Genomic DNA, 12,984 nt, shown 5'->3' with positions numbered 1-12,984 from the left:
TATTTGTACAGTAACAATGGATTTAAATAGTCTAATAAAAAGTAAAAAGATACAATTGAAAAAATGCAGAACTGTTGTAACTAACATGGTTGGTCAAAAATATGAAGAGATCAATGGAATAAAAAGAAAATTGTCTCTTACAGGAACACCATTTGTTATAGATGATAGACCTGATTTACAGGTCGCATATATACTACCAGGATTGTACGTAAGTTCTCAAGATCCTGTTGTAAGCAAAGGAATTTTGCAAAAACATGAAATTCATCATATTTTAAGCATTGGTGTTGATGCACCAATAAAATTTGATGACATTAAATACTATTATTGTGACTTGTTAGATTTACCTGAATCTGATCTTTCTGTAGCAATTAAAAAATGCATTAAGATCATAAACGAACATCGTAATGAAAATATTCTTGTACATTGCAATGCTGGTGTATCTCGTTCTCCAGCAATTGTTATATCTTATATAATGGCTTACGAAAAAGTCTCGTACGATGATGCATATACTAAAGTAAAAAATGTAAGAAATTGTATTAAACCTAATGAAGGATTTGTACAGCAATTAAAAAAATTACAGTTCTCAAATATATTGTAACAAATGAATGAAATGACAATACATTATGTTAAAATTTATTCAAAGATATTTCTGTAAAGAATGAAAGGAAAAAATAACGCTGTTTTAACAATAGATTAATTATATATATATATATTATTACAGTACAATTCATGTATTATGACATAATGTGTACAGAGAATATTATTTTATAATTACAATTACTTTGTATTTATAATTCATTAAAAAAGGTACATTCATGCACAGCATCTATCAAATTTTTAGCCAAAACTAAGCATATTAAAATTGCTAATTCTGGCATTTTTGTATAAACCATGCATTAGAGATGACATATAAGTCGTCGTACCAAGTAGTTTTATAAAAATTACTGTAAATCTAAAAAATATAGATGAATTTCTGTATACATGATAGTATCTATTATTTTATGTGTGATAGTAGTATATTATTGTACCTGTAGTACAATAGCTATTATATCGATTATATATAATAATGTAATTATTATCAATATTTATATAATGTATACATATATATGTGTATATATGTATATTTATATATATAATTATGTATAATCTAATATTCACATTCCTCCAACAATTGAAATGAGCTGTCTTGAAGAAAATAGACAAGGCACTTGAACCGAATATTTTTTTCTTAGCTAGTTGGCCTCATAAATAGTAGAATGCAAAAATTTGCACATCATACAGCAAACAGTAAAATAGAAATAATAAATAAAATCAGCTATTCAAAGAATATGATGTATCGTTTGCATTATAGATATCCATGATTATTTTTTTTAATATAGCGCCAATGATTTCATGTTTCATTTTTAACTGCACTGCAAAGCAGTAAAAAAATAACAAGTCCTTCTAAAGATTGTTCCCCCAATACACAATAATAATCACTAACACTTCTGCTTTTCTTAAATCCAGCATTTAATAATATACATGATCATTTATATATTGGCAGATTTGTTCGCTTTATAGCACACTGAAATTTGAAGAGTATAAAGCGATTTTATTAATTATACTAGCTATAAAAAAGCAGGAAATTATACCTAGGAACGTTTTCCTTAGAAAGACCTTAAAGCTTCATGTTTCACAAAAAATTTGCACAGAGACTCTAATATCATTGTGATGTGATTCCACTTAAGTCCAACATAACAAAAAAAAATGCAATTTATATGTACAAAAAATATAAATAAATTAACAAAACATGCTTGGTTAAACGCAAACATATTTAACCACGCAATCTATACGGATAGAGACAATCTGAGAAATATATAATATACACAAAAATTAGTTCCTACGAAGCCACAGTCTTAAGTACAACATATCTGTACCTGAAAGGCATATCAGCAGAAATAAAAATAATGAAGAAATTAGATGTTCCTTTGACGAATGAAATCACGCGCAATTTGCGTCTGACTGTATGTGTGAATATTTCTAACATGGCAATCAACTTAAAATCATGCGTTACAGTTACAGATACATAGATAATTAGTATATGAACTGTAAATATAAACACCATCGTCAAACGTTATGTAGTAAACCAGTATCAGAGTCCAATAGAGTGGCCAGGTCGTATGCAGCAACATCAGTAATGGAACAGGGAACCACCTAGCACTAATGTATGTACCCTTCTGTATGGTTTGTCAGAGGAAAGTTATATATTGTTATCTTATACGTATTTAAGTATTAACGTTTCGCACCCCAAGGACCATCAGGATTAGTTACAGGTACGTGAGAATATCCTGCAAATTGTGGAAATTCTTCAACGCTAGCTGTATTTGGAGCACTTTGTTGTTGCTGTTCCCAAGGTCCTCCTTTTACTACAAATCCAGAATTTCCAGAATTTCTTTCATCACGTTGAGGTGAACGCAAGTTTTCGCGATGTTCATTTTCAATAACATCTTGAATCTGAAATTTAATAAATATTATATAAATTTTTCCTATTACAATTATAAATAATTATATACATATTTCATGGCAAACTTACATATTCTTCTTCCAAATTTAACAAACGATCCTTTGCATCAGCTACATTCTCTTCTGTACCCACAATTGTTACAATATTCGGATCAGGATCAGTTTTTCTTGGAAATTTAATATCAACTTTGAACTCGTCCATTATTTTACGAATATTTCTTCCCTTCGAACCAATTAAACGAGAATGCACAGCAGCATCTATATGTACTCCTTCTTTTGTTAAGCCGTTCTGAATTATATGAAAAAGGCAGTTTTCATTAATAATTACCATATACAAAAAGTATATAATATTTCAAACAAATAATATACTTACTAATTCATTAACAATTTTCATGATATCATCTCTTGCGGTGCACGCATTTTTTTCATAACCAGTAATTGTAATAACATGCTCTTCTGAATCACCCTTGCGTGGAAAATTAATTTGAACATCATGATCACTACGTATTTTATTAATCACGGCTCCTTTTCGTCCAATTATCTTCGGATGATATTCTGGGTCAACTTCGATCTAAAATGAAATGCATTATGTTTTATTTTAAAATGTTTGTTCGTCACGAACATAAGCAAACGTACCTTTAACTCGAACGATTTTAAAGCTCTATCTTGACGTTCAGCTTCCAAAGCTTTACACTTGTCCAAAATAGCTTGTTTTGCATTTTCAACACACGATGGTGTTCCGGAAATCTAAACAGAACAATAATAATATAATATTAAATAATATTAAATATTGTTTCATTTTGATATTCACGTTTCATTTGACCGTTGCATTATACCTTAATATAATCAAGTTTTTCCTCCGCTGGAGACAACATGATATGAACATCATATGTGGTCATTAGTTCTCGCACATCACGACCTTTTTGGCCTATTATAGAACGATGGAGATCAAATGGCACTTCCACCTAAAAATGATATAATTCATACAATTCTTTGCCACTTGTCAAATGTTTCAATATATAAATTCACTGATAAAAGTACCAACTTCTATTGTAATTGGTACAAGATCAAGCAGCGCTTGTTTAGCAGCAGCTACATTCTCTGGTTGTCCAGTAATGCGAATAATATCACACGCTGGAACAGTTTCGACTTCTCCATTCTCACCATTCATTTGTTCTATTACACGCTGCTCATCTAAAATTAAAAACTTTGTAACTCTTTGTCTAAAAAAAGCTTTACATACTATATTATTTTATATACTAACCATATGTATCCCGATCAGGGAATTTAATTTGTACGTCATACTCGGATGTAATCATTTGCACTTTACGTCCCTTTGCTCCCATCACTGTACGATGATGCTTTTGCGGTATTATGCATTCTTCTATTACCATTGATTCCTAAGAAATAGTACGTACAATTTATTCATAAAATAATTACGAGAAAAAATAAAAAAAGAAAATAAGTTACAAATTTACCAAATCTAGAACAATTTCACGCATGCGTTGCTTTGCTGCTTCTATACATTCATGTGATCCTTTTAAAATTACACGATCACTATCAACACCAGCTCTTGGAAAAGAGATTTGTACACCACCGCATTCGTCTGCAATACGATGTAATACACCTCCTCTCCGAGCAACAAAATGTCTATGATGCCTTGGACTAATGCGAATTTCACCTTCAGTAATATTATCCTATAAAACAAATAAATATAAACAATAATTTGAAATATATAATGAAAGGAAATTTTAACTTAAAACGAACCTTAAGATAATTAAAAATAAACTTAATAAAGACTTACTATTTCACTAATTGTTGCTTCTAATTCAGCTTTAGCTTTCTCGACAGCTTCCTTCTTTCCCATAATTGTAATTACTTCTTTATCTTGATCTTCTTCTGTTGGGAATATAATACGTGCCCCTGTGGACTCTCTTATCTAGAATAAATATAATACGCGCACAATTATAATTAATATACATATAATTACATAGTATAAGATATACTAATAAGTGTAATTAACATGCAAACCTTTTTAATATTGGCACCATTTTTTCCAATAAGGAATTTGTGATGTTGTACTTTGGCACGTACTTCAGCTGAATAACTCGACAATTGCTTTTCATTTGTAAGTTCAAGTAATTGTTGTTTCGCCTTCTCAACATCTTCTTTAGGCCCTCTAATAGTTACCTATAGGTAACATATCTACGTTAGTATTTATATGTTCAATCTTGGCTTAAATTAAATTAAATTTTTTACCTTATCACTTCGACTCTCTGCTGTAGGAAATTTAATTGCAACGCCGCCACAATCTTCCATGATAGAATGAATTAACTTTCCACCAGTGCCAATGAGAGAATTATAGAACTTCGGTGGGATTACTATTTCATCCGTAATAATATTGGCCTAATGAAAAATATACTTAATAGAATTAATAATTCAGTATTTTTATAGTATAATACGAAGGTCAGATGAAAAGTAATGAACTTTCATTTGTATCTCTAAAACGGAGTAAGATACAGCTCTTCGATATTTCATTTCTTTCTAAAATTGAAAAGAACCCTCAAGAATATTCATTTCAAACTGGACGATGAAGTTAAAGCAATAGTGATTCCTTTTATCAAAAGCATATTTTCATTTTTATCGTTACTTTTGTTCTCGAGATACAGATAAAAATGTATTATTTTTTTAGTCAACTCTAATATAAACATTACCAATTCATTTTGTATTTTTTGAATCATATCTCTAGCTTTTTCTACATTCTCTTTTTTGCCGGTGATAGTTATAACATCACTTTTCTCGCCTTCGGCAGGTAAATCAATTTTAGTTTGTGTTTCTTCTCTAATCTAAATTGCAAATAAAGCCAATAATTTTATCTGTAATTTATGCCTTAAACTAATTAAAATAAAATATTTGAATACCAACTTTACGAATGTTGACTCCGCCTTTTCCAATAACAAACTTATGAAATTGTTTGAATATAGGTACTTCTAAGACATAATTATTTTCATTCAATTCTTTCACTAATTTCATTAAATACTTATGGCACTTATCTACATCTTCTTTGGGTCCCCTAATTTTTACTATATCTCCTTTTTCACCTATAGATAAAAAACTTTTTAAATCATTTCTTTTCAATTTTTTTTACATTTTCTTCTTATAAATATAATATTACTTAAAATTATAATTTTCGTATCATTATATGAAATATATAAATCTTAGAAATAAAATTTTTTTTAACTTTTTCAACAATTTTTAAATTAATGTCCCATATTTAAAACAATGAGGATATGTTACACTAGAAAACGATAAATATGACCTACACTCTAAATATGCACGCTGAGTTCTCATTGGCTGAGTGCCAATAAGGACTGAGATCTTTTAAATATTTGTACCTGGCATAAATCCGAGTTCTAGTTATTACATATATCATGCTACATACCTGGACCAGGAATAGTAATCTGTACTTGATTGAACTTATCTCTTATTTCTTTAATGTTATCTCCCTTATTTCCAATAATACTAGGATAATAACGATGATCTATTATCACATCTTTCTCTTTTTCATTTTCCAATTTTTTCACCATTTCCACTAATTCCTATAATAAATTTAAATGTTAAAAAATTCAATATATGCAATATTTATGACACAAAAGAAATACTACAAACCGTTTGAGCTTTGAGCACACCAGCAAGATTCCCTTCAATGCGAATCACGTTACTACCATCATTCTCAGAAATATTAATTACAACACCTGTTCCTTCTTTTACACGATTCACTTTCATTGAAAAAAAAAAAAAATTTAAGAAGAAATAAAATAATTAAAAAATTATCATAACAATTGTACTTTAAAAAACATACCATTGCATCCATTCTTTCCAATAATATGTTTATAAAATCTAGGATCAACATTTAATTCTGTAAAAGTGAGCTTAGATATAAGATCACTAGCCATTAATTGAAGTTCATTTTGTGCCTTTTCTACTTCTTCAGGAGGACCTTCAATTTTGATTTTATCTTCTTTCCCAGTAAACTCTACATTCACTTTTGGCATTTCTTGCGTGATTCTTTTAATATTAACTCCTTTCCTTCCTATTATATACTTATGAATCCAAACTGGTGCTTTTACCACGGCCGTACGAACACTATTCGCTTTTTCGTACACTTTGTTCAATGCTATAATATTGGATTAAAAAATGAATTAAAATAAAGTATCACAATTATCATAAGTATCATAAACTTTAAATTACCTTGACCAAGCTTTTCCTGAGGTCCACGAAGAGTAATAGTACCTGTAGGAGAATCTGGTGCTGGCATTTCTACACTCACACCAGTTACTTGTAATATTTCTGCTATTGTACTGCCACGTGGACCAATAACATATTTGTGTTGAGATTTTGGAACTTCAACTGATACCGTTGTACATCGCTTTTCCTAAATCAAAAATATAAGTTTAGCTCTGAAACATATAATTTCTACTTGATAATAATCTTTAGGCAATAGACAATCGCTTATACCATATCTTTATAAATGGCTTCGATTTTTTGTTTTGCTGCTAAAACACCTTCTTTTTCACCAGCAATGGTAATTTCATCTTCTTGCACAGAAGCAGGTGGAATATTAATTCGAGCACCAGTTTCTGCCATCATGGCATTGAGATTATCATTATGTGCACCATGTATAAACGGATGATATATTTTTGGCACAGATATTCTTTCAAATGCTTTTCTTGACTAATGAAATATTGTATATACATTATACATGTTAGATCTGTTAAATATAATTTAATTAAAATATAATATTTTTACTTACTTGTTCATCTGAAATTACTCTAATTTCATGCTCAGCTTTCTCTATGCCTTCTTTAGTCCCTGTAATAGTAATTGTATCTGACTGATCTTGCACAGATGGAACATTTATTTTCGTTGCAGTCGTTTTTTCTAGATCTTTTAAACGTTGTCCTTGTTTTCCAAGAATCCAACGATGATGGTCCTTAGGAATGCTAATTTGTTTACTTGCCTGTAGTGGTCAAATGAAAACTTCACATTGTTATAAACAGCGATTTTAATTTTATCCTAACATAAAATTTATTTATAACACGAAACCTGAGTCTGAAATGTTGTTAAAATTCGACGTTTGGCTTCCAATACTTGATTTTGTTTACCAGTTATTAGGAATGTTAAAGATTGATCTTTTGATGTTGCTATTTCAATGATTGTATTTGTCTCTTTCATTATTGTTTTACATGTACGTATGGATTCACGTTCTCCAAATTTGTCACTATGATCAAATTTGCGTTCTTCTCCAGGTACACGAAACATCTAAACAGCAAAACAATCAGAATTAAACCTACAATTATGAAAAAGGTCTATTATAATCAAATAATTTATACCTGTGTAATAGTTATACGTCCAAGTTGTAAGTTATTATTTATAGAGAAAATATTTAATCTTCCTGAACTTGAACTGGCTGACTCAGGAAGAACTGGGAATGTCTCATCATAGGTAGGTGGCTCATAGGCCGTTCCCTCTTCCATTACTGAATGTTGCATGTTGGGATTGTCCTTTTTCGTGCCAAGTCCTTACAGTAGCACTGTAATCAATATACTTAATTTATATTTCTTGACATAAATGTAGTCGAAGATCAATAGAACACAAAAAAAAATTGCTTAATCCAATTCATTGTCACATTACATTTATATTTAAAAAATACAATAGACTGATAATCACAGTGCTGTGTGTAAGTCAAAATTTTGAGAATTTGACTTCAACAGCATATTTAAATTCTTAAAAGTGCTAAGAGGACACAATGAACATTTTATAGCACTAAAATTTACAACAAAATACCAATGGACTGACAACAATATAATTCTTAATTCTCCATGTACATGTAACATGTTTTATTTCATTACCATTACATCAATTAAACTGATCATCTGATTGAAAAATTTGGAAAAAAAAATAAGAAATTCAAACAGAACTGAAAAAGAAAACGACCACAGATAAAGAATAAAAAAAAAAAGAATAAAAAAAGAAAAGACTAAAAATATATATATACATATATACAATAAATTTTTACAAGAATTTGAACGTTGTAAAATTTTTCTCTTCAGGATTCTCTCTAATATCTTCTTTTAACATAAATCTTCAATCGGTGATTTTTCGGTTGACAAATTTAGTAAAAATTGGCGAACGGTAATGAAAATTTGCAGAGATTGGTACATTGAAGGTGAAATAAGAGAACAGATTCAAGTTAAATGCCAGCATGTCAATGACCACAGAGTAGTTGAGCTAGTGACCACCATATGGAATGAAGTATTCACTTGACACGTCACAAGATCGCTAACCTTTCCGAAATGAATGCATGCACGTTGCATAGATCAAAAATAGTACTTGCGTATTTCTACATCGAATTAAGAAACGGGTGATCTAAAGGCCGTTATATCCACAGAGGAGAGAGTGAGAGAGAGAGAGAGAGAGATGAGAATGCAGAAAGGGAGAGGGAGAGAGAAAGAGGGGGAGGGAGAGAGAGAGATTTCATATGGGCAGTTACGATATATCACGGAATAATACTTACTCTACCGTAATAAAGAAATCCGGCCAAGTAATAAACGCGTATTACGAAGCCAGTTTAATAGTTATTTGCCTGAAACATTCGAAAATTTACGGATATTAGACACCGAGATGAACACTTAATCTAATTTAATTAGACATCGGGCAAACGATCGTTCACTACTCTCGTATGAAATGTACGTCTTTCCTTACCGGTAACGCAAAATGAAATGAGATAAATACTAGGTAGCCTGAGAAAAGTTACTATGATGCAGGGAGCAAAACGTTCACGTCGCAAACTTTAGAGTTACAAATGCCACTAGTAAAATTGTACAGATGTACATATTCTACAAGAAATGTTTACTAGCATACCTATATATATGTATATTTTTTTTTTCTTTGCATAAAAACTACCTTATTTATGAAGAGAGAGACATTTCTGTCTTCATAAACAATTACAAATGTATAACTTTTGATGAAGCAAAAATATTTTACTTTTCAATTTCTTTTGTACATGCGTTAGAATTAAAAGTAATAAACACGTGCAAATGAAATTGATAAAAAAATGTAATCATTGATTAGTATGCATACATTCATATCGATTAATTTCTCTCTACATACATTTATATATGGAAATTTTATTAAAAAAATGTAAATATTCACAATTCTTTATCATGTTATTCTGCAGTTGCTATGTTGTACATGTATGTATTTGCATATGTACGTTCATATAAAAAACGAAAAAATAAACACATTACGTAGAGCTAATATTTAAATTTATTTTTCTCATATTTCCGGATTTGCAAAACAAGCGATATATCAATTTATTTCATTTACTTTTCTTTTATCATTCATAAATTACAAATTAAAATGCTATTTAGTATAGGATAAATTCAAAATGCGATCAATAAAAAGTTACCCTCTCCCCCCCAAAAAAGAGGAATAAATAAGTAAATTGTAATACACGCTGTTATCGTTAATCAAATTTTATGTTATTATGTAACAGTATAGAACAAAGGTTAAATATAGGTCATTGTTCAAACACTAGTGTTCCTTGATATTTAGTATACGTTCGAATTTTTTTTATACTGAGCTCACAAGAAAAAAAAAATATGCCTGAAAACATCAATCGTTCGGGCCCATTCATAGGAGCAATTGATGAAGGGACGAGTAGCGCTAGATTCTTAGTAAGTAAACCTCACTTATGTTAAAAACAATTGACAGACGAGTTATCTATATGGAACTTGAACTTGTGGTTGTTTATCCGCAGTGTTTACTTGATAATGTTACTAAGACCTTTATTTTAAAATCCTTTAAGTTATTTCATGAATTTCTTTATTAAAATTTGAATGAATTTTTTATCTACAATCATGTAATTTATTTAATGACATGTAATAGGACATGTATATAAAAAAATTATATATAATGCAAAAAATATATTTTTTTTTTTAGGTGTTTGATGTTTTACGTAGAAAAGTGATAGTATCTCATCAAATTGAAATTAAACAAAAATATCCACAAGAAGGATGGGTGGAACAAGATCCAAAAGAAATATTACAAGCAGTTATAGAATGCATAAAAAAGACCATAGAAAAGTTAAAAGACATTGGCATGAGTGCATCAGACATCAAAGCAATTGGGATTACTAATCAACGAGAAACTACTTTAATGTGGGATAAAAATACAGGAGAACCATTGCACAATGCAATAGGTAAAGTATGTGACTTATTATTAACATATTCTTGTATTCAGTATAATGTAGTATTATAGTAACATTAGATTTATAAAGTTCATAGTAAGATACTTGTTACATACATATGTATATAATACATGCAAAAATATTAAAATCAAATCAATAATATTTTTATAGTATGGCTAGATATGAGAACTACCACAACTTTAGAAGATATATTAGATAGTGTACCTAATAAAACAAGGAACAAAAATTATTTGAAACCTCTTTGTGGTCTTCCAATGTCACCGTATTTCAGTGCTCTCAAAATACGCTGGCTTATTGATAATATACCACGTGTTAAACATGCAGTAGATGAAGAAAGATGTGCTTTCGGGACAATTGATACATGGCTTATATGGGCATGTTCATTTATTTATTTTTATTTATACATTTATCATACAACATTATAATTATAATTATAGTTCATTCATGAAATAAATCATATTTGCATCATATAGAATCTTACCAAAGGGCAATTGCATGTAACTGATGTCTCAAATGCATCTCGCACAATGTTGATGAATATTGAATCATTAAAATGGGATCCTCTATTATGTCGATTTTTTGGAATTCCGCAACATATCCTGCCTGAAATAAGGTCTAGTGCTGAAGTATATGGAACAATTTCCAATCCAGAAGTTCTTGCTGGTGTACTTATAGCAGGCGTAAAATTTTAACATATCCAAATATTAATTTTGTTTTAAATTTAATCAACTAAATTAACATATCTTATTTTTACATACAAGTGTGTAGGTGATCAACAAGGAGCACTTCTTGGTCAATTATGTTTAAAGCCTGGGCAAGCAAAAGCTACTTATGGAACTGGTTGCTTCTTACTTTATAATACTGGAAGTGTTGTATGTATTTACTTCTATCTATCAATGTGCTTTGTAACATACATTTCATTGAAAACTAATTCATTTATTCATTCATTCATTTATCTCTATTAATTGTTTTATCATTTTAGAAAGTAGATTCGACTCAAGGCCTTATTACAACTATTGCATACAAAATAGGTAAAGAACCAGCAATTTATGCATTAGAAGGCTCAGTAGCTGTAGCTGGAGCTGCTTTATCGTGGTTACGTGATAATATACAGCTATTCAATAATATTGCACAATCTCAAGACATGGCAGAACGTGTGAGACATTCTGGAGACGTATATTTTGTACCTGCATTTTCTGGTTTATACGCGCCTTATTGGCAACAAGATGCAAGAGGGTAAATATAAATAATAATAGTATTTCAGAAGATTATTAATTTTATATTCTGATACTAAAAAAATTACAAATTACATACATTTCTTAGAGTAATTTGTGGTATCACTGAAGATACGCAACAGTATCATATCGTTCGAGCAGCATTGGAAGCTGTCTGTTTTCAAACGAGAGATATTTTAGAAGCAATGGTAAAAGATTCCGGAACGAAATTAACAACTTTACAAGTTGACGGTGGAATGACTGTAAATAATTTACTTATGCAACTACAAGCTGATATAACGGGAATAAGTGTTGGTATGTAAAAATTTATATTGCTTTATTTTTGCTACAATGTATATATATTTTATTTATATTCTAATAACAACATTTTAATAACTTGTGCAGTAAGACCCAATATGGTAGAAACAACAGCTTTAGGAGCAGCTATATTAGCTGGTATCGGAGCAAGTATTATTGATATCAGCGATGTAGATGCGTCGCAAGTTACGAAATTTTCACCCGAAATTGGAGAAGATGGTACTTCTTTTGAATGAAATAATTGCAAAAGAAAATGAATTAATAATAATTTCATATATCTACATTTCAGAAAGAGATTTAAGATATTCTAAATGGAAAATGGCTGTTGAAAGATCTATGAAATGGGATTGTTCCACCGCTTTAATAAACAATTAAAGTAAAGAAGTATACCTGTAAATAATAAAAAAGTAATAAAAAAATAATTTAGATTAAAGAATATTTAAAAAGTAAATATTATCTTATTTAAATTAGACTACAAGTAAGTATATAGATTCGATTAGATATTGTATATTATTTTATTTAAATATGAACACAATCTGAGAAGTGATAGAAATAAGAGATCTAATATTATATATCTCATATGTAAAATAGTTAAAATAGTTATACATCTATGTTATACATCTAAGTTATATATCTATTTATAATATATATATTGATTGGATATTTCTTATTAATTTT

General features: G+C 29.5%; 3 protein-coding genes across 5 annotated transcripts; 2 read left to right on the top strand and 1 right to left on the bottom strand.

Moving 5' to 3' along the window:
- Nucleotides 1-16: 16 nt before the first annotated feature.
- LOC122533543 (dual specificity protein phosphatase 19-like) lies at nt 17-1,327 on the top strand. Its single transcript, XM_043663366.1, has one exon. It carries the CDS (start codon nt 17-19, stop codon nt 596-598), a length of 582 nt encoding a protein of 193 aa, XP_043519301.1. The 3' UTR covers nt 599-1,327.
- LOC122533536 (vigilin) lies at nt 694-9,292 on the bottom strand. 3 transcript variants are annotated; one of them, XM_043663353.1, is made up of 23 exons: nt 9,268-9,292; nt 9,080-9,148; nt 7,896-8,095; nt 7,609-7,824; nt 7,316-7,522; nt 7,021-7,236; nt 6,754-6,937; nt 6,365-6,679; nt 6,172-6,281; nt 5,945-6,101; nt 5,428-5,603; nt 5,217-5,348; nt 4,762-4,908; nt 4,534-4,692; nt 4,307-4,441; nt 3,981-4,199; nt 3,767-3,902; nt 3,548-3,696; nt 3,339-3,467; nt 3,139-3,249; nt 2,876-3,073; nt 2,573-2,791; nt 694-2,493 (listed from the first exon to the last, which is right to left on the bottom strand). In XM_043663353.1, exons 3-23 carry the CDS (start codon nt 8,052-8,054, stop codon nt 2,272-2,274), a joined length of 3,696 nt encoding a protein of 1,231 aa, XP_043519288.1. In that variant the 5' UTR covers nt 8,055-8,095; nt 9,080-9,148; nt 9,268-9,292; the 3' UTR covers nt 694-2,271. The 3 variants fall into 3 exon arrangements, with proteins under 3 accessions (XP_043519288.1, XP_043519290.1, XP_043519289.1); XM_043663355.1 differs by lacking the exons at nt 9,080-9,148; nt 9,268-9,292 and adding an exon at nt 8,900-8,918; XM_043663354.1 differs by lacking the exons at nt 9,080-9,148; nt 9,268-9,292 and adding an exon at nt 8,850-8,868.
- A 708-nt stretch (nt 9,293-10,000) lies between these two features.
- LOC122533523 (glycerol kinase) lies at nt 10,001-12,682 on the top strand. Its single transcript, XM_043663338.1, has 9 exons — nt 10,001-10,241; nt 10,507-10,765; nt 10,925-11,148; nt 11,248-11,454; nt 11,536-11,646; nt 11,757-12,010; nt 12,098-12,303; nt 12,394-12,525; nt 12,596-12,682. The coding sequence occupies exons 1-9, from the start codon at nt 10,167-10,169 to the stop codon at nt 12,679-12,681; spliced, it is 1,554 nt and encodes a 517-aa protein (XP_043519273.1). The 5' UTR covers nt 10,001-10,166; the 3' UTR covers nt 12,682.
- The last annotated feature ends 302 nt before the right edge of the window (nt 12,683-12,984 follow it).

This window comes from Frieseomelitta varia, unplaced genomic scaffold (genome assembly GCF_011392965.1).
Source record: "Frieseomelitta varia isolate USP_RPSP 00005682 unplaced genomic scaffold, Fvar_1.2 scaffold_535, whole genome shotgun sequence".
Taxonomy (NCBI): Eukaryota; Metazoa; Arthropoda; class Insecta; order Hymenoptera; family Apidae; genus Frieseomelitta; species Frieseomelitta varia.
This window is presented reverse-complemented; position numbering and strand designations above follow the sequence as displayed.